At 32.9% G+C, this 23,210-nt stretch overlaps 1 protein-coding gene across 1 annotated transcript in view; it reads right to left on the minus strand.

The window, feature by feature from the left end:
* The window catches only part of LOC129989363 (A.superbus venom factor 1-like), a 184,637-nt gene that overhangs the window by 89,154 nt on the left and 72,273 nt on the right, over positions 1-23,210 (minus strand). The window contains 6 exon segments of the mRNA XM_056097853.1: positions 2,386-2,614; positions 8,195-8,345; positions 12,199-12,243; positions 19,559-19,612; positions 20,469-20,513; positions 20,860-20,983. Coding sequence (XP_055953828.1) covers positions 2,386-2,614; positions 8,195-8,345; positions 12,199-12,243; positions 19,559-19,612; positions 20,469-20,513; positions 20,860-20,983 — 648 coding nt within the window.

Genomic DNA, 23,210 nt, shown 5'->3' on the forward strand with positions numbered 1-23,210 from the left:
AAAGGTTAATATTTCTTAACTATTGTACGCAAGGGCCCATCCAAGGTGTTATATGGGATAACAACGTTATTAGAGAGTACGCAAGAATGTTTTGGATATATCCTTTCCTCTGGTTTTCAGCTTACATTCTGTGATACATTCTTTTTAGGCTGCTGTTATTATTCTTTAATTAATCAATCCGATTAATTTTGGAGGCAGCTGGCATGCCAGTTGAGATTTAATAAAGATTTTCAATTTTTGAAAAATAGGAAAGAAAATACAAACGACGGCGAATCCTTGCACTGAATATTTTTTTTATCTGCTTTAAAATTGTAATGCATATCAACTGATTGTTGATTTAATGCTCATCCGTAATCCCTCAGCTTTAACTTACCATTCCAGCAGTATTTTGGTGTATAAAAGAGAGCGATGGTAATGCCCACAGTTTCTTATAGTTTTTGTATTTTCCACAACTCTTAAATAAAAATGAATCCAAGAAATTGCGAATTGCCTAGACTATGAAAGACCAAAGGACGGGTATTTAGTAACGCTTCAAAGGAGAAAGAGAGCTCATCAAAAAATTCAAATGCAGTCTTCCTTTTTGCCAGCACCAGGACTGTGATTGACCAAAAACTGTTCCAGCAAAATTGTCGAGTTGTCTCAGCAAGAAAGCAAATGACTTTAGCCATGCACAGATGATAATCCTAATGGTTATAGTGGCGATTCGTTCAAAGTCCTTCAACCATTTATTAATATCTTGTTGGTTATCTCTGACGAAAATACAGGGATTTCTGGGTAGCTGGTATGTCAGAATAGATAGTAGTGAAATGCTGATAGAAGCGGAACTGGTATCAATAGGCATTTTTGGCACCGTTTCTTTCGAGTCAGGAATTTTTCTCAAACCTGTAGTTGAGAAAAATTGAAAAATTGTGATAACAGGCCAAAACTTTGGTGGATATACTTTCACTCTTTGACTTCTTTGCAACTCTTCCGTTGTATTGAATTTACCCAATATCTTCACAGATTGTAGCATAGATAAAAGTAGCTAAAGAAACTTTTAAGCTAAGCTGGAATGAAATCATAGGTTTCCTAACTTAACTTGAAAGTGGATTTACACTCGGCCAGATATAAAACGGTCAGTAGGCGCGCATGCGTAGAAAAGCTGAAAAATGCTGTTCAGTCCATGGGAAGTATTTGTCCCGATGGGACAACAACATGCCTGTGTATTGTATATTTTTCTTACTGCGCATGTGTTTGTAGAATTTGGAGTGGAAAAATAGATAACTTATCATACATTAATTCCGACATTTTTAGCTCTTTATTCTTTCTGATACGAGGTTGTATTTTCCCTTTTTTTCATTTTACTTATCATTTTTTCCTATAGTTTATCAAATCTAAGTATGTTGACCTTTTTTTTAATTTTACTATGTTTGTTTTTGTAAATATCCATAATTTTAATAATATATCCAGTAAAAAATATTTAGGGAAGACAAAACGGCAATTTATAGCCAAGCATGGAATGCCTGAATCTATCGTATAAAATTGTGGCAAACAAAAATCAGTTCCTTTCTACTCATTTCTTTGTCTACTGTCTGTCTTATATATATGGCCGAGTGTAAACCCGGCATGAGTCCTTTTATCACTTAGAACTCAATCATACATCTAATTATAAACAGTAAAAAAAAACCCTTCTAGAACATTCTAGAGATAAGATACAGTTAATTTAACAACAATAATTATAGTTAATTATAATAAAAAATAAGAAGAATAAATAATTTGACAGGAAGAAAGAAACGAATGATAACAACAAACATTTACACATTGTGACAGTATTGGGATTTGAACCGTTTATCTGCCGCTACCGACTAAGCCTTGGAAGCATAACGCGCTAGTATTTTCACACTTGAAGACAAGTTTCACTACAATGTATATTACAATATATACCTTACACCGGGTAATCGATAAAATCTTTATGCAGCTTTTAGAACTTGCAAAATGGTCATCTTTTAACTTTATTACAAATTAGGCTTAGTCAACTTTTAATCCGTTAATGTAGAGCTGAAGTGTTTCGTCAAAATCCGACTTCTGATAAGTTAAAATACCGAAATAAGTCTTTTAACATAAAATTTAAATTGTTTTTAATAAACTAGAATTACCATATATTCACAAATATTTATATCATTCACATAATATTGCCGTATATTTTCATAAATATGTTAAAAGTTCTAAGCTCTATAAAATAAAACCACTTTCCTTTGAATTCAATCTCGTTATGATTAATCTATTTTAGGAATAATTATTCTGTTTCTCATGCGATGGATGCCAGATTTTAAAATATTGCACTACAAAAACAGCTGTATTTTTTATAATATGACTTGTAATCAATAAAATATCTAACTTACTTACACTAAGTCTCTTTGTTCCATAGTTGAAAACTGTAACAGGAATTTCCACCTGTTGGTTTCTGACCATTGATTAGGGAAGGTTTAACTGCACAAATATTTTCTTGAAAGATACTATTTTTTGAGGTTCTGCAACGCATATTCCGTGCGTTCGAGATATAGACACTGCCTGAACGACCCATGTGGTGATACTTGGAGGCAAAATGAAAGCAACATTTTCTTTGTTGCCCGGCCTATAAAATGAAACGATGAAGCAATTACTACAATCAGTACAGTACACTCCCGAGTATCCAGTTCACGATTTTCCAACTTCCGTACGATCCTGCTTAGTTTTCTTATATCGTAATTAAATAAGGAAGGCTAGGAATCTATTAAGTTATCCATTACAGACTTTTACAAAACCTAAAAACTGTAAGTTTTGATTCTTATCTATGGGTTATCTTTTCATATCTGTGTAATCATTTATCAATGAAAAATAAAATCAGTTTGAGCCAATTTTTCTTAAGAATAAGGCCTTCGATTTACTGTAATATTTTGTTTATGTTTCCTGAATTTAAGTTGGGCATTACAGAATTTATATTAAAATATGAACAGTTTATATTCTTTTAACTCACTTTTTCTCTGAGAAATTCTTGAAACGTGCAGTGTAGTAAATAAACATACATTAACTACCAGTACAGAACCTTCTATTTTAACTCGATACATAACTGGCCACTACTTCCACCAGGCCGCGGCACCGTTCACATTGAGGTAAATGGAGGGCTAAGTGCTCAGTAAGAAGCGAGAAAATACGTATTATAGCAGTGAGTTTTGGTACAAAAATTTTCTCTTCTGTTATTGGTGGGCAGAGAAAGGAATTCATAGAACTCCGACCACTCCAACTTTTTTGTTATCCAGCCAGTCCTTCCACCACATTAGGCCGTATACTCGGTAGTGTGCTGTATTTGCGATAACATTGTTTAGAAAAATTGAAATTAGATTTGATTTCTGTAGACTGAAACATAGTGGGAAAATAATAATTTTTAAACTTAATTGTTTTACGCTTATATTACTTTTGAAAATTTGCACTTCGGTACACCATTGACGATGTGCGTACAAAAAATTTAATTGACCATAAAATGCCCTTTCATATATATGGCAAGGGCAGTCAAAAGATGTCGTCAGGGCCTGGTAATATTTGAATTATTAATTAAAAAAACTGTTTATGTTCATGCATCATCACACAGTTTAGTTTAGTTATATTAACGTCCCGTTTGAAGCGACACTAGGGCTATTTTGGGACGGACCTCGTAATTTTTAACCACGGTCAGATGACGTGGACGACACCTGAGCTGCCACCCCCCTCTCCACACCGCACCACACCAGCGGGAGGACGTTTGGTCAGGACGGATTTAACGTGCAACTGACCCCCTTACACGACGGTTCTTCGGTGGAATCAGGTCTCGAACTTGAAACCTTCCGGTTCCGAAGCCGAGACCTTACCACCAGGCCACCGCGGCCCCACATCATCACACAGAGAGATTGGTTTGTGTTCGTACTCCTCCGAAACGATTCGACCTATTTTTATGAAATTTTTTATGTGTATTTGGTAGGGATGAAAATAGGACGTAAAGTATATTTCATAACGCTAGGTAATTAGGGTGCCCCTATCCTGTCATTCCACGTTCAGCCTACGCTGATGAGATCAGCGCTTGCTGGAAATCATCGCCACTGTGGCGTAATGTTAAAAAAGCTCAGCTAAAAATAAACATGCGGGTCCAAGTGCTACAAGATTCATCTGCTGACACATTCTCGGACCAATTGTTAGATATCGGCGATGGAAAAGTTACTGTCTATAAAAATACTGGATGCATAAAATTGCCCACTAATTTCTATACTATCGTTGATTCGCAAAATGCTCTCATTGACCGCATATTTCCCGATGTAAGCACACAATACATAAATTATGCTTGGCTAGCAGAAAGAGCCATTTTTGGATAATTCCAAAATATGTGGACGTCGACGATTTAAACTTCAAGATACAGCAAACCGTTGCTAGGTGACTTGGCATCATACAGCTTACGATGCTAACAAAGCTGTAAATTATCCAACAGAGTTTTTGAACTCACTGGATTTGCCAGGCATGTCACCACACCTTCTACGACTGAAAGTTTGATCTTCGGTTATTATACTTCGAAATTCGAATGCACCACGGCTGTGCAATGGCAGGCGATTGGTCATCAAAAAATTGATGAAAAATGTTATCGAAGCCAGCATTTTGAAAGGCAAATTCCAAACCAAAAATGTTTTGCTGCCACGAATTCCAAACATTCTCACAGACGTTCCAATTGAATTCAAACGCGTTCAATTTCCTATTAAATTGGCATTCGCAAAGACAAACAATAAGTCGCAAGGCCAAACGATGTCTGTTTGCGGCTTAGATTTGGGTACACCATGTTTTACCCACGGGCATACGTGGCATGTTCTCGCGTGGGCAAACTATTGAGCTTATTTGTGTTGGCTAAAGACGGACTAATAAAAAATAGCGTACACTTAATTGCTCTTCGAAATGAATATTGATTTTCCTTATTTCATTTTTATACATTAGGATAAAAAATAAATCACTTTTATCACTTTAAGTTTAAATTTTAAGAGATCAAACAATGTATATATTCGTTACGTTAATGAAATACATTGTATTGAGAAATGAATGGTTGGTGTTTTTTTTGTTTTTTTCGGCGATCATCGTCTACAGCACTCTATTCCTCTTTCTGTCATAGATCCCATCCCCACACACTTACAATACATTCGTTATTTTTTAATTAACAACCAAAATATTCACTAGAAATAATTTATATGGCAGACCGTTTGCCGGATCAGCTAGTATTTTATAATTTGATATAAGTGTGTAGTTTGAAAACTGGGGAGTTTTAAAGATATTGAAGAAAAACTAAAATGGGAAAACCAGAAAGCATCGCTGCAACATCAATACCGATGTTCGCAGACAGCGTAGTGAAATTCGAAAGATAAATTCAGAGCAAGGATAGTGGGCATTTAGTATATGAAAAATTACCAAAAAACATAGGATTGCAGGTAACGTTTTTCAGTGAAAATCGCAAATCGGATGAAGTTCTCACGCTGGATGCTTGATGCCATACAGGAAGATGTACACTTTTCTGATGGAGTATTTTTCTCAGATGAAGCCTGGTTTACGAAAGAAGGTATATTCAACACACACAAGGTGAATATTTGGTCATTCGAAAATCCCCACATCACTATCTCGTCGAACGTACAACACAAGTTTGATATTAACATCTGAGCTGGGCCATTTATTGGGACACTATCTTATGCCCAAACACCTCAGCGGCCCTAAATACCTTCTTTTCTTTCAGCACGTTCCTTCGGATTTAGGAAAACGACAATTATACTCCAGAACATTTGGTTAATGCTTGATAGAGCACCAGTACATTTTAGTTGCATTCATGAAATCTGACTTGTTTGCGAATGAAGTTTAACGACCATCAATTCTGCAATGATCATTAAGAATACTCACTCACTGCTTTTATTTTTCTCCAACACCTGAAAAAATTTACATATGAGAAGGTTTCTCGATTACGTAGTTCTTAATCCTCCCATTCATAGGGTCCTTTTCTTCGTCAGGTTCATTGTCTTTTCGACGTCTGTTTTTGCTATTTTCATTGAAAAACGTTATCTGCAATCCTATGTTTTCTAGTAATTTTTCATCTACTTAATGCCTATTATCCTTGCTCTGAATTTATCATTCGAATTTCACTACTCTGTCTGCGAACTCGCTACTGATGTTGCAGCAATGTTTTGTGGTTTTCCCATTTTAGTTTTTCTTGAATATATTTAAAATTCCCCAGTTTTTACATTACACGCTTATATCAAATTATAGAATATAAAAGTTTTTACATTTTCAAGCTTTTTTTTTTTTCAAGTTTTAATATTTTTGCAAATATGGATTCAAAACTGCTTTCGAGTAGTTTACGATCCCCTAGATCATCAAATCCGCATGTTATCAGCATGAAAAAAACTTTTAAGAATGTGCTTTTACTTAAAAAAAATCATAGTTAAAACCCAATTTATTATTATTTTTTTTACAGTTTCCAACAGTTTTGGACTCCCTATATTTTTGCCCGAATATATATACCGGGTGCGGCATAGATTCGAGCAAACTTCAAAAATCATAATAAAAAAAGTAATACTCGAAAAAAATTGCGGTTTGCGGGAATATGTTCAGAGAACCTTTGAATTTCGTTATTTCCATTAAAAATGTATTTAAAAATGACCAATATATGGCGTTCACACGGTCATACCGAGACGGTTTATGCAAATCAGGAAAACGGAGCACAGTAACATTATAGTGCATTTTATTTTAAAGCAAAAGATGCTCAACATGACCGCCACCACAAGGTATTAAGCAAGTGAGGCGCGTCACTACATCTATTACAGCTGCGTATAACATGTCGGCATCGATGCCACTAACGGCTAACTGAATGGCATCTTTCCGTTTCATCAAAGTGGCAGGAAAGCCCCGGTATACACGAGACCAGGATCCCCACAACCAAAAGTCTGCTTGAGAAAGATCTGGCAATCGTGAGGGCCACTCATTCTTATATCCTCTGATTATCACTCTGTCCTCAGTGAATGTGTCTAGGAGGAACGTATTAACGGAACTAGCAACGTGGAGCGGGGCACCATCCTGCATGAAGGTGACGGAAGATAACGCGCGTCTTTGCTGCAAAGCAGGCATAACGTGGTCTCGCAAAAGCCTAAGATAGCGTTCTTCAGTGACAGAATAGGTTTTAAAACCGGATACAGGACAACGCTCTTCAAAAAAGAAAAGGCCTAGAATGAAGGACGCAGTGAAACCGCACCAAACAGTCACATGTGGAGAATGTAGGGGTTTGGTCGTGTACGTACAAGGGTTTGATGCTGCCCAGATACGACTGTTTTGCGTATTGACGTCACAATGCAATGAAAAGTGGGCTTCATCTGTCCACATGATGTTCAGTAACCCTTGTGGTTCACGTGCTATTTGTGCGAGCACCCATGATGCAAAGGCTTGTCTTTTCTCGCAATCTGCTGGCAACAAATGGTGCAATGCCACTATCTTGTACGGATGCAGTTTCAAAATTCGTACAGAATGCTTCGGATCGACCTTTCCGGAATTCCTGTTATTTTTCCTGCTTCACGTGCACTGCAACTCCCCGTTGAAGTCTCGGCTGCCACATTTCTCATGACCCTTTGGACAACAGGGACGCGGTCAGGGCTGTCGGATGGTCTGCTACTTCGTGGACGATCCTCTAATCTTCCCGTTTCCTCAAAACGGCGAACTAAATCCAATATCCCATTCAATGAGATTGGGTTTTTCTTCGCCTTAATTCCTTTCACCGTCCGTAACTGTCGCAATGCTTTAGTCGCGGATTCACCGTTCTTATAGAACAGTGTAACCACTAATGCTCGATCCAGTAGCGTTAGCATGCTACTGACGTCGAATGACAGATCCATTTCCAGCCTTGTATTTTATAGCTATACTGATTCGCATAAACAGCCTCCGTATGACGTGTAAGCGCCATCTATCGGTCATTTTTAAATACATTTTTTAATGGAAATAACGAAATCCAAAGGCTCTCTGAACATATTCCCGCAAATCGTAATTTTTTTCGAGCATTGCTTTTTTTATTATGATTTTTTGAAGTTTCACGAATCAATGCCGCACCCGGTATATATATATATATATATCATTTTTTTTTGTTGAAGATTTTGACTTAGTTATTTAGTTCAAGTGATCTATTTAATTCATTCCTTACCCTATGATGTTTTCTTGAAAATACCAGTTTAAAGTTTCTGTAAAGTTTTCTCGAACTGTGAGTGGTCCTTCGTATAATTCTTCCTCCGATATAGGAATAAACTCTATTTCCTCTTCCATTCCATTTATTTGTTCAGAATTCGATTTCCTATCTACGGAAGTAAAAATATGTATGAAATAAATGTAATGAAATAAACAACATTGGATTTTTAAATATATAGGGTGATCGCTAAAGTTCTTTTTAAGTTCTAAAAGGTGTCTCTTATAACCAGAAAAGTTGCATGTACCTATAGTAAAGTTACTATATTGTACTTATTGAAACAATTTCTTCATTTTTCGCCGCTGTGGTAAAATACAAATGTTACAAAAAATAACCGAAAACAATCATAAAGGATATTGGTCGAAAGGTTCAGTGAGGGAAATGTACGGTATACCACAATTAAAACATAGAAAAAAAAATTTGGAGCTATCAGAATAATTTTGGAGGGAGATTTTTGCGATTAAAATTCCGAGTTTCCCTTGACCTAGAGAAGGATTTCTTCTAAATTGAAAAATGTATTCTCCTATATAAACGTACAGAATTTTCGAGTTAATCAACGAGGGAATGAAATTTAAGCAACGAAGGAGTAAAAAAATCTGAAAAGCGTCCTCGGGAAAGGAGGGTGTAGAGAAATGTTCTTTTTTCAAGTCACAGAAATTTCATAAATTTAATCATAAATATCTTATATGTAGGTAATTTCAAGAAAATTTTTCTTATGTTTTTATTATGATATAGAGTACATTTTTCTAATTGGACGTTTTGACCTATTTCCTTTATTTTTTGTAACTTCCTTTTTTCGCCGCCAGTGGCCCTATATCTCATACCAACAAATTTAGCATAGTAACTTTAATATAGGTACATGTTACTTCCCTGGCTACTTCACCGGATTAAAGGAACAAACCATCGCCTTTCCATTGACAACAAGAATTTTTATAACAAGGAAACTTTAGGCAAAATTTTTGTCGTAGAGAAGCGAAAAATTTTTTTTAAAAAAATAGAGAGAAAGCTTAAAATTTAGTTTCTGACGTCTGCTTAATTTTTTAAAGATGAAATTAAGAAGGAAAATATATTCGAGAATGCATCAGGCATGAGCTATTCTCTTTGAGAATTGGCAGTTACAGTAAAAGCACTGAATTTATATTTCCGCCTATTGAAATAGATCTGATAAGATTCAAGGGTATTTTGAAAAACAACTGATTGTTTTCAAATAAAATTTTTCTTCAAATACATATATTTAATATTCTCTGCAATAAAAATCTATGTTCAAAACGAATGTTTTTTTAACCTTCTGTCCGAGACTACGAGAAAGAGAATATAATCTTGGTGCTTTTCGAAAAGCTATTTGTTCATCTTTGGAGGTCTGATTTGTAATTTTTATCTCTCGATACGAATCGGTTTTCTGCCAAGTTGCTTTTAAGAAATTTTTTGTCAATCGGGAATCGTACCAGATTTTTCATTTGTGATTTAGAATTGGAACCTTGTGTACAAGCGGGAGAAAATGCATCCTGAAAACTTTCTTACATACTTCCTATTAAATTTGTCTTTCCAGAGAATGCCTTACATGGCACTGGCATACAATAGTTACGAAATATTAAACTTTGGCACGGATTTAGTTTTTTTATTGAATTTATCGTTCCTTGGCAATGTTTTGGTTATTAATCCCAGGCATACAATTAATAGCATCCAAAAATCAAATTAATGTTTTAGACTTGTTTTTCCCAACCGAATGAAACAAAAAATTGACACAGAATTGCACTCGTAGTTACAAAATTCCTTATCATATTTGATATATTGAAGTCGCTGTGTTTTTAAATTGTAGCATTTGCATGTTTCTGAAAGTACAGACCGACAGACAATCAACCCATTATTGCATTTGACTCAAAAATTGAGAGGTCTCTACAGTATAGATGTAAAATATGTGTACCTAATTTTATCTCACTTCATTTTGTAATCATCGTGTTGACCTATATTTGAATAGCCGAGCAAACGAACTTCCTCTGAGCAGATTTTAATCAAAATTCAATAGAAATCTGCACATTTGTTGTAAAAACAGTATATCGAATTTCACCGGTCTAGCTCAACGCGTTTTTGTGTTATCTTTGTAACAGATATTCAACCAGCTAGACGGACATTTTCCAGAAATGTACTTTTCGATCTCAGGTAGGTGTAAAGCGTGGAAATTCATCAAAATCTCGAGTTCGAGTTTTTTCACCGTTATTATACTTTCTTTATACTACATATATGAGAAAGTAAAAAAAAAAAAAATCTTGTTTTCTGTTTCTTTCTATAAAGAGTAAATAAAAAAAGATCTGTTTGACTTAAAGCTGAAATATTGTGTCACCTCTCTATTTGGAATCGACATTTCGAAAGTTTCTAGTTTGTTAAACATTGCAAATAGCAGTTAATCATGTCCAAATTGAAACAAAGGAATTGATTCACCTGACAAATTTCCCTTTTTGCCTTGATAATAAAAGTCGCATAGTAAATAACAGAAATATGAATTTTAGAAAAGCAACTGCTTCTAGTTGTTGTAATGCCACATGGCCATAAGACATGTAATAATAGGAAATACGTCACACACCAATGAAGTAGCCTAATACAGTACAGTCAAATTAACTTGCCTTAAAACTATAGAAGATGCTATTATAATTTTTATGGTCATATATAGGCAAGAAATTGATCATATGCATTTGAAAGTTAAATAATCTGAATTTTATTTAAAAGTTTTGGTTATTTCTTATTTATCCTTATTTTTCTAACATAAAATAGCATCAAGGATCACGCGTTTCTCTATGTGGTATGGAATTCTCGATCTGGCCTCCCTTCTGATTTCCCCCTTCCCTCCTCAGCTACTGCTTTTGGCTTTTCTTCACTTCAAGCGAAAAGGTCATTTTCGGCATGATGTTAAGGGTGGTCAACATTCGTAGAGGTGATTTTGAATCTATAGGGCATCGGCTAACACCAAAATTAGACCCGAAATTGTGAATCTCAGAGACGGTGTCTGTCTTCCTGTATGGTTCTCCGTGATCAGTAGTGCCATCAAGAACAAAATACAAATTGTACTTTCTATTGGTCATTTTGAAACGTCTATGTACGCGTATTCGATTACTAAAAACACACCTTATATCAACCTATACTATATATTTCGTATACAAGAAATTAAAAAGAAAATGAAAAAATTAGAATAAAAAAGTAGAAGGAAAGTGATAAGAATTGATAAGAGTCATAAGAAGCCTCTTATCACTTCTATCTAATACTTGAAAGAACAGATACCGCAGTTACTGCCGGCATTGTGAGACCATCGTCTCCTATTAATTTTGACCCTAAGTCCTTTAATAATCTTACCACGACGAATGAAGTTCCAAAATTTCGATTCTTAAAATGAAACGAGAACTTAGAGTATCTAAGATAGTAATGCCACTCTCAAATACAATATGACTAAGTCACATGAAGAACATACTGAAGATGCAAGAATTAATGTGGAGAAAAAATCATTTTTGAAAAAATTAAGTGTCAATAAGCCCAGGCTTCAAGTTTCAACATGGAGCTAATATAGCTTCAACAGGAAGGAAAGTTTTACCTGCTCTATAATTTTTCACATACCCTTACATCAACAAAATAGAAATGTTGTAAGTCTTTTATTCATTTTTTCTGTTCTTAATTTCTTTTTACTGTTCTGACTTTATTTGGATTTTGCTCGTTTTTATCAAGCTATCTTAGTTTTTTACCTTTCGTGCGTTTCCTTTACAACTGTTTTGAGTTTTTATTTCGACATTGTGTATGTTTCTCTTGGCAACTACAATTTTAAAATCTTTTATTTCTTACCTCAAATATTTTTCATCTGTCATATATTTGACACATCAAAATGAAACATGGCTCTTGTGCCAATAAACCTCAATCAATTTGTCTATCACAAAATGAAAAAAAATGTTTCATCTACATACTAAATAGGAAAAAATATTTACCTGTTTCATTAGAGACTTGTCTTTTGTGTAAGACCCTGGAAGAATCTGCAACGAGAATGAATCATTCAAGTTCCGAAAAATCTTTCTATATCATAATTTAATCAAATATTGATAAGAAATTTAAAATACAGAATTTTAAAAATAATTTCTTATATGGTATCAAAGTAATGGCAAAATATCAATCTATATATATATATATATATATATATATATATATATATATATATATATATATATATATATATATATATATATATATACTAGCCGCCTTTGGCGACCAGCCGGTTCGCCAATCTTAATGTTCGTTAAAATTTTAATAATTAAATATTTTATGCAATTCCAACTTTAATAGATTCTTCAGCAAAATATTTTAAAACTTCAAATTTTGAAAGTCATATAATTCACTCATAATATTATAAAGGCCTTCAGTCATAACGTGATATGTATCTCTCTCATTTTCTGTTACCCCTCATAGAATTTATGCTTTAAATTAAAGTGTAAATGATTAATCTGCAATTAATATAATAATATTTTTTACTGAAACAAAGCATTTTTTTTATAATCTGATTAATGAAAATAGAGTCACTCAGCGTTTAAACTTTATGGGCACTAAAGAATATCCTTTTCAATTTACGTATTATCTCAAGAATTTGTCAACAAAATTTTCTTAGATTCATCATGAGCAGATCGATTCATTAACAATGTTTACTTTTAAATGCATCAAACACTAAGAAAATGAAACGAATCGTTTAAAATAGACGGTTTAAAACAGGTTTTAAAAAAACTACTTAAAAAACGATGCACTTAAAACTATAAGCATATACAAAAAATATATAACTAACATAAATACATTTTAATTACAAAAACATGCAACGAACCTAAAAAAAATTTAAATCCAGTCCGCATCGGTTGATAATAATTCGTCAACACAATGCGAAAGTCAGAACACAAAGCGCATGCGTGAATTTTCAACGCCAGTTACGTAACGCAAATACGTGATTTTTTTTCTACGCCAGTTGGGGTAAAGCTATGCGGATTAGAAATTTTTAATTTCCTTTATTCTGTTTTATTTTTATTCAAAAGTTCTTCAGAATGAATCTGAAGGATCGATTAATTAACAATGTTTAATTTTAAATGCATCAAACATTAAGAAAATAAACAGAATCGTTTGAAATAATCCGCCGAAAAATACTAACCCTAGCCTCATTACTGTTGGGAGAAAAAAACCCCGGAATCCTTACTCATTTGGCGATGGCGAAATTGGAAGATTTTTTTGCCGGAAAAGTTGGCGGTGGGGAAAATGAAAGATTTTTTTGGCGGGAAAGTTAGTTTTTAATTAATAATTAAAATTCTAATTAAAATTTCAAAAAAAGGGACCCCAGGTGCACATTCCCGACCTCTAAGGTATACATGTACCAAATTTGATAGCTGTAAGTCAAATGACCTGGCCTGTAGAGCGCCAACACACACACACACACACACACATTGAGCTTTATTATAAGTATATAGATATATAGATATAAAGCTCTATATATCTCTCTATATAAATATGTAAAATATATGTAATATATTTTACATATGTGTATGTAATATATCTTAATATATATAAATTACATGTCACGTTGTTTGTCCGCGATGGACTCCTAAACTACTAAACCGATTTTAATCAAATTTGCACACCGTGTGCAGTTTGATCTAACTTAAAAGATAGGATAGCCCTTTTTTTGAATTTTTAATTAGAATTTTAATTATTAATTAAAAACTAACTTTCCCGCCAAAAAAAATCTTCATTTTCCCCACCGCCAAATGAGTACGGCTTCAGTTTTTTTCCCAACAGTCATGAGGCTAGACTTAAGATTTTTCGGCTGATTATTTGAAACGATTCTATTTATTTTCTTAATGTTTGATGCATTTAAAATTAAACATTGTTCATAAATCAATCTTTCAGATTCATTCTTAAGTACTTTTGAATTAAAATAAAGCAGAATAAAGGAAATTAAAAATTTCTAATCTGAGCGTTACCCCAACTGGCGTAGAAAAATTCACGCCTTTACGTTACCGTAACTGGCGTTGAAAATTCACGCATGCGCATTGTATTCTGATTGTTTACATTTGAACGGAAGCGGAATCGATTTAAATTATTTTTAGGTTAGTTGTATGCTTTTGTAATTAAATTGTATTTATGTTAGTTTAAGTTCATCATTTTTTAAGGAATTTTTTTAACCTGTTTTCGACCGATTATTTTAAACGATTCTGTTTATTTTCTTAGTGTTTGATGCATTTAAAATTAAACATTGTAATTAATATACCTGCTCAAGATGAATCTGAGAAAATTTTGTTGTCAAATTCTTGAGATATTACATAAATTAAGAAAGATATTCTTTAGTGCCCATAAAGGTTAAACGCTCAGTGACTGTTTTCAGTAATCATATTACAAAAAAATACTTTGTTTCAGTAAAAAAATATTATTATATTAATTGAAGATTAATCCTTTCCACTTTAATTTAAAGCATAAATTCTACGGGTGCTAACAGAAAATGAGAGAGATACATATTACGTTATGACTGAAGGCATTTATAATATTATGAGTGAATCATATGACTATCAAAATTTGAAGTTTTAAAATATTTTGATGAAGAAGCTATTAAAGTAGGAATTGCATAAAATATTTAATTATTAAAATTGTAGCGAACATTAAGGCTGGCGAACCGGCTGGTCGCCAAAGGCGGCTAGTACACTTATAAATTATTAGTGCTTATTATCTATGTATGTATGTATACATATATATATATATATATATATATATATATATATATATATATATATATATATATATATATATATATATATATATATAAAGCTCTAACGTATGTGGCACAGAAAAAACTCCGATTATATACTATGAAAGGGCGACAGTGAAATTAAATAAATCACGATATGAACGCTTCAGACTGCTTCAAAAAATATTTTTACTTTTCAGGCAATTGATTCGCTAATTAAAGAAACTACAAAATATTAATAAAAATTCTCTGGTTAGAGCTTTCCAAAAAATTCCATTCACTCCTAAGAAAGTCATTGTAAAAGAAATAAAAAAAAAAGACGTTGAAAAAAAGTTAAATCAAATTATAACTAAATAAAAAATGTCAAAAAAAAAGGCTTAATCATTGCCAAATGGGTAATCAGTATGATTTACTTATGGAAATTGTGACTATATTTTCTAAAACTATAACTCACAAAAAAATTTTTTATATTTGATTAAAACTCAAGACGTTACCTTTATTATCATGTGGGAACAATTTTTTTTGAAGCCTCAAAATGAACGGTAGAAAACTGGCGATTTATCACTTTAGAGGCATCAATTTTTCGCTTTTAGGCTTATTAGAAAATGATAGAGAAGGTTATCACATTTGGCGACTTATCACCAACAAAAAGTTACAACTTGAGAACATGATGTTTCAATTTGTGGTTTCTAAAACCTCAAAACACGCGAATATATATATATATATATATATATATCTGGGAAAGTCGCCAAGTCGAGCAAAAACAAGCGGCAAGCCGTACCATCCTTTTCTCGAAGCAGTTAAGGCCATTTTCAACCCCCTATAACTTCGTTGCGAATAAAACTAGAAACCTGAATTTTCAGAAACCAGGCAGGCATTATATGAACACGGTATATTTTAAATTTAATTAAATTTGAACCAGTAATTTAAGAATTATAACTAGTCAGAGTTTGTGAATTTTGTCACTGACTGACTGACTGACCGATCATCAAAACTCTAAGACACTTCTAGCAGATATAGATGCTTTAAATTTAGAATACAATTAGTGTTTAGTGTAAAATGAAGGAAAAACTAAAATATTCGTGTAATAATGGACGGATCAATAAATTTCTCGAAGTTTCGAGCATTATCTATTTTGTCGGCAAATTCGTCGTCAAGTCGCCAAGTTTGTCACCAAGCTCTGGGATCACTGGCTCGGCATCCGACAGCATTCAATACGGATTAATGTAAAACGGCCTTTCTTATGATGACACTATTCTCGCTGGGAAGCAAAATTACAGGCTTGTAACAATATCTAATTTGAAATAATTCAATTTGAAACTGTGGAAGCTGCAAACGCAATGGGTGACTTTCAGAGAATCAATCTGGTAGAAGAAGAGTAAACTGATCTTCAAAGTATGATCGCAAAACTTAGTGCCAATCAAAAAAGAGTCTTCGATATGATCACAAATAAAATGGACACAACTGATAATAACGCTGACGTTTTACGCTGTTTTGTGAGTGGAACTGGTGGCACTGAAAACAGCTTTTTAATGAAAACTCTGAAAGTTTGGGTTAAGACTTATTTAAACAAAAAAGTGGCAGTTAGTGCTCCAACTGGAATAGCTGCATTCAATGTGAATGGATTGACTATACCTAGACTATTGCAGCTGCTTGTAGAACACAAGCAAACACCAAAGTACAAGCCACTTTCTGATGAAGTTCTCCAAGTTCTGAGATGAGATTTAAAAGAAGTAGTGTTGTTTATCATAAACGAAGTTTCGATGATATACAATGTTACTTTAACATATATTCATTTACGCTTATCTGAAATATTCGACACAAGCGACGATCAGAATGGGTGGTTTGGAAAAAAACATCTTGTAGTTTTCGGAGATCTCTTACAGCTTCTACCGGCAAGAGAAAAGTCACATTTTGAAAAACTATCAACTGCTAAAACTAACAGGTTGTTAGGTTCCCTCAGTATACCGAATATGTGGATTGAACTGTTCATATACGATGAACTGACAACTAACATACGACTGTTCAATGATTCTGATTTTGTTTAAATGCTAAATAGAATAAGATTAGGTGTGACTTAGCAAAAAGACCGCGACTTACTCTCGATTAGATTAATAACTCTCAAATCCAATTCAAATGAAAACAGATTAATTGAAATAATTGAACACCTCTCGAAAAACCTCCTGATGATAACGTTTGCTTATTAACTACAAAAACATGTGTCAACAATTAAATACTGCAATGCTTAAATCTCTTCCACGTCCCGAAATAAAACTTACAGCTGTAGATAGCATAGATTGCCCCAGATACCTAACAAAAAGAGCTCGTGAATGCATAAAAAGTATGAAGACCATGCTTCTACGACTGCAGGCCTGGAACAGAACATAATTCATGTTAAAGCGAAATATTGATGGAGTCTTGGTTTAGTTAATGGTTCTATCGATATAGTGCAAAGAGTAAAGATTGATCCGGAAAATACAAAAATAATTAAGAAAATATACATTACATTTATTAAAGAACATGTTTATGAGCTTATTCCGGTCGAAACTAAATTTGAAGTTATTAATAGAGCTTATCGCGAACAGTTTCCCATATGTATAGCCTATGCTATAACCATACACAAAAGTCAGGGCCTATGTCTAAATAATGCACTGATGGATATCGGCTCTGCAGTATTCACATCCGATCAAGCTTATGTGGCACTTTCGAGAGTTACAAGTCTGGATGGCTTACATCTAATTAATGTCGACTTTGGAAGTATTAAAGCGCAGGAATCCTCAATTTGGGAATACAACAGACTAAGAAGCATTTACCGTCCAGACTTGTCAAAAATTGTAACATCAAAGCTTACGAGAAAAACCCATAGAGACAGGGAGTGGGTTTTGAGAAAAACTGTAGCTGAAGCTCAAGAAGTAGTACCGGAAAAGAAAAAGAGGAAGACTAAATACAAAAATAAGAAAAGGACTATCTACAGAAAGAAATAAGATGCCATCAAAAACATAACTTGTAAAAAAACCAAGTCTCGCAACTCAGTTCTTCTATCGTAAAAAGTTGTGAGATCCATGTAATACCAAGTCGGTCCATTTATTCAGTCCCTACTTAAGGGTCCTTCTGTCTTAAGTTATTACGTAATTAGCTAACCTAACATCTTATAGTGACCATATCAATATTAAAAATCTTTTATGGTTTAAATAAACAGAATGACTTGGTCATCGCATGAAAACACGATGTATCTTTACATAAATTAGATTACATTAACATATTATATTAAATTAGATTGTTTAGTGCGATGGCCAAGTCAATCTATTTATTTAAACCATAAAAGATTTTCAATATTGATATGGTCACTATAAGATGTTGTTAGGTTAGTTAATTACGTAATAACTTAAGACAGAAGGACCCTTAAGTAGGGACTGAATAAATGGACCGACTTGGTATTATATGGATCTCACAACTTTTTACGATAGAAGAACTGAGTTGCGAGACTTGGTTTTTTTACAAATTATGTTTTTGATGGCATATATATATATATATATATATATATATATATATAATTTTTTTAAACTTTCATTTTCAATTTTTTTCAGTTAACAAAAAAAGTTTTGGAGTTCGGAAGTTTTTGAGATGAAAAATAAATAATAAAATGAATAATAATAATAATAAAAAAAATCACTGCTTTTTTTAAAAATTAACGATTTAAAAATTAACGAAAAATTAACACAATACAATAGTCACGTGATCATGCCAAGCCAGTTTGAAGCGGATTTCCGTAAAAAAAAAATTTCTGGCCTCGAGAAAAAGTTTAGGGCTCAATCGATTTTGAGATGGGTAAAAAAAAAAAAAAAAAAAAAAAAAAAACCACTATCTTTTTTTTAAATACCGACGCATGCGTAATCTAAAAGTCACGTGACCTTTTCACACCGGTTTAAACTGGTTAATGATTTAAATTAATTAAGATTTCTTGCGACGATTTAAGTTTCGACTCAACTAAGAAACGGCAATAAACAAAATTTCTGCTCACAGAAAATATCTTAATTGAAATTTTGCGATCTTGTATTGAAAGTCAAATTTTGTTCTATTTTTTAAATCCTCTTTCTTGTTTAGGCTTGAATTATTAATTTTGTTTATATTATTAGAGTAATCTAATTTATATTGCGTAGATATTATTTTAATTTATAGCATTTTACTAAGTGTAACTTTGGGCTATTAATTTTGGCAAACCGCCTTTTCTGACCAGCTTGTTCAACGAGATTATTAATTTTATAGGTATTTACGAAAATTTAAAAACAAATTTATTATTCGCTATTTGTATTAAAAAATTTACCATTTGTTATTTGATTAAATTTAAAGACATGAAACCAATTTTATTTTGGGCACTTACAGGCAAGCAAATTGTCACATATATTTACGTGTTGAATTATCCCGTTTAATTGAACTTTGATGTAAAATCCTTGATTGTCTGCATTCATGCTTGATGTTTTTTTGCATCAGAAAATGCAAACGTATTTACATGCAAGTGTGCACAAAAGCTACAAGCAACAGTTATATACAAAAACTTTTTTAAAAAGGGAAAGTCTCACTTATTTCACCAGTAACATCTCTTCTGTATCTGTTGATTGCATCCCGGGAAAAAGCTGAAAGAAAAGTGCATGAATTTAAGCTCGCTGAACATCATTTCATAAAATTTTTACCAACAGGCATTTATCTACAATACTCTTATTTATTGCACACTAGTTGCCTTAGGCGACTAGATGATTCGAGGGGAATATTGATTATATTTAATTGCAGATAAATAATTTATGTTTAACTTCATGTCCATGATTTTTTCTGAATAGTCTGACATTAACATCATATTATTTTAATTGCCTTGCTTAAGTTTCATTTATTATATATATATATATGATTCTTTCTAATAGCACAGTTCCATAATAGCATTTCATTATTAAAAATTTAATATCCGGTCCATCTATTTTCTAAATTTCGAGATATTGTAACTCATCTTTTTTACTAGTTTTGTAAATTACATGGATATTAAATCGAATCTCCCTTCCTCAGCTTTCAATAATGGAAGAAAATCATGCGATTAAATATATGATGAAACAATGAAAATTATTCAAATTTCACGCCAACATTGTAATATGTTGATGGAAATTGGGAAGATATATCATTAAAAAGACAGATTTTTAATTTTTAAAATAGTGTAAAATTCATCTTTGTGAATAATAATTAATTATTATTAATATTTCAAATATTACTAATTAATATTACAAATTAATATTTCAAAAAATTTCTCCAACGTGCACATCCTTATTTTCCAAGGTATCCATGTGTCAGATTTGGTAGTTTTAGATCAAATGGCCTATAGAGCTCCAACACACACACAAATACTTTCACCTTGTTAGTAGAGATATATTGTTCCAATCGATATTATTTACCAGTATGAAAGGTAAAATACTCTTATTTATATACAGAATAGAAGATAGTACTTACCTCTTTCATCAGCAATTTCTCTTTTGATTGTGGTGCAGGAAGAAGCTGCAATGATAATGAATTCCTCAGTGCCAAGAAAGTAAATATCAGTATAATTTCATCAAAAGTTTGGCAGAGAATTCCCAATTAATGTTTTAAAATTAATCTCTTGTATCATATTACAAGAAAATCTGAATATGCTTATATGTTTTGATAGAATAATCGCTAAATATTTTCCCCGTGCTTTTAGCAAATTTTCCAGTTTTACTCATTTCTGATGAATAATCCCGATTATATGTAATTCTTTTTAAGCAAACTTTAACTATGGACAAATTGTACATCGCGATATTTATTTTTAAATTATGAAGAAAATTATAAAATTATATAATAAAATGATTTAGAATCAACTCACATCCTTGGTTTGGAGTATATTTATTCGTTGCAATCATAATTCCTGCTTTGTCGAGAACGGCATCAGTTGTTAGACCGCCTCCAGGACCACATCCCTGATCGTGTTTGCGCATTGTTTCAAATATCTGAAATAAAATACGCATTTTCACTGAAGGGAGTGAATAGCAATTTTACTGAACTGAATCGCTATATTTAAAGCATAAAATATAAAAGTAAAACAGTTTTAAAAATACATTTCACTTCCAAATATCCAGTTCGCGATTATCCGGCTTCCGTACTATCAAACCTATCTTTCTTTTGCTGTAATTAAATGTGGAAGGCAAGCGTTGTATTGATAATACTGCCAAGATATTTGAAAGTGAGCGTCTACTGCGATCTTCTTACGTGTCGGGTGCAAAATACAAGTTATGACAGGAAAAGAGCAGCATTCTACTCGCCGTTCATTGTTTCGTCAGTGTGTAACGGATGTCAATTTTTGTCTCTGTTCTTGATTATAACTGCACGGTTGTACAGGATTCGTAAATTGTTCTTGGGGGTATGCTTCGGGGGTATGGTATGTATGAGTATGTATAAAATGGTATAAATGGGTATGTATAAGTATGTATAAAATGAATGAGTTTTTTTAAGTGTACCACAATGTAGATTTCAAAATGGGTGATAACCGAAAAAAATTGTAGAAATCACGCGTTACACAGCGATTTGATTCTTTTGTAACAGCAAGAACCGGTAACTTCTTCTATGATTCACCAGGCCGCGTTCACATTGTACGTGGCTTGAGATAAATGGAGGACTTAGTACTCAATAAGAAGTGAGAAAATATGTATTATAACAGTGAGTGTTGGTATAAGAACTTTGTCTTCTGGTATTGGAGCAAAGAAATAAATTCATAGAACTACGGCCTATCCAGCTTTTTTGTTATCCGATGCCGGATACTCAGGAGTGTACTGTACGGAAAATCTCAATTAAAATCTCAATTAAACGCTCACTGAACTGAAAACTACTTGAGCAGTTTCACCCACATTTCGTGCACTTGCTCTGATGAATATATAATTTCGATTTCTGGAGGAAAAAATTAATATATATATATATATATATATTTAATCCTAGGAAAAAATTTTTACTGAGAGGCAGACAGTTTTCATATTTCTTAATATGCTTAATAACGATCGTTAAGATGTATTATCATGTGGAAATGAAATAGATATCAACAACTGAAAAGTGCTTTTGTGTACAATAACCTATATTATAATCATATGATATTAACTAAAAATTTGGTAGTATAAAACAAAAGGAATGGAGCAATACCTTTATTATTATCACATATGAGACCACATCATCGCAATATAGTTCGATATGTCCTTTGTTTCTTTGCTTTGACGCTGCATTCGATACATACCGCCTCCAAGCTTAAGCCATTCGTTTGGAGGCGGGATTTATGTTGCGCATTCCGATCTTTTAAAACAATTAAGTTCGAAATATTGCGTTTATATGTAGAACTCTTTAAATATTTCTCACAATTGAACGTCCCAAGAATGTGCGGTCGAGACTGTCAGGATATTGGAATAAACTTTATAATCAATTTGTCAACCACAAAAGTTAACTGCTACAGCGCTTGAACAAATAACATGATATACTATCTTACATGGCGATAATAATGTTAATGCTATTTTTTTTTGTTGAAACGGTGGAATAACAATCTTTTGGAACATCGATCCGTATTTACAACCAGTAAAAAAACATACCATTTGTACCGATGTTGTGTTTTATTTAAAGAATTTTATACGGTATTATTTTATTATTTGTACCGATGTTGTGTTTTATTTATTTTTATTTAAAGAAATAAGTACTAATGACGAAAAATACCAGTTCACACTGCCTCCCTTGAAACTGCTACTCTATCACTGCCACTCTTGTAGCTTGTAGTATGCTTTGCTCGCGAGCGTAGAGATTTGTGTCAGAACAAATATGGCAATTGCATGAGTTTACAGCGATCTTTCCACTTTTCCTGCCAAGGCCGAACATCATCCACTACCATCCGAACAATAAATATCGAAGCTAATGTCTTCCGCGTTTTATTGCCATCAGAAAGAAATTGCTGAGGTTGGAAAATCTTAAAAGGATAAAATGACGGGAAATTTTTTATAACTCTCCGTACTGACGTATAGGACATGACCAGACATCGTACATGCATCATTGCTATCATGGGCACGTTCTGCTCACAGCTCCATTATTGTAGGGGCAACTTCTTAACTTTCTATACTCAAGTTGGTTTGCTGTTCCCGCTCGAATTTAACAGTAAATGCAAAATTTTCAAAATACAAAATCACTTTGCGAAGATTTGTAATTGCCAAA

This window comes from Argiope bruennichi, chromosome 10 (genome assembly GCF_947563725.1).
Source record: "Argiope bruennichi chromosome 10, qqArgBrue1.1, whole genome shotgun sequence".
NCBI classification, from domain to species: domain Eukaryota; kingdom Metazoa; phylum Arthropoda; class Arachnida; order Araneae; family Araneidae; genus Argiope; species Argiope bruennichi.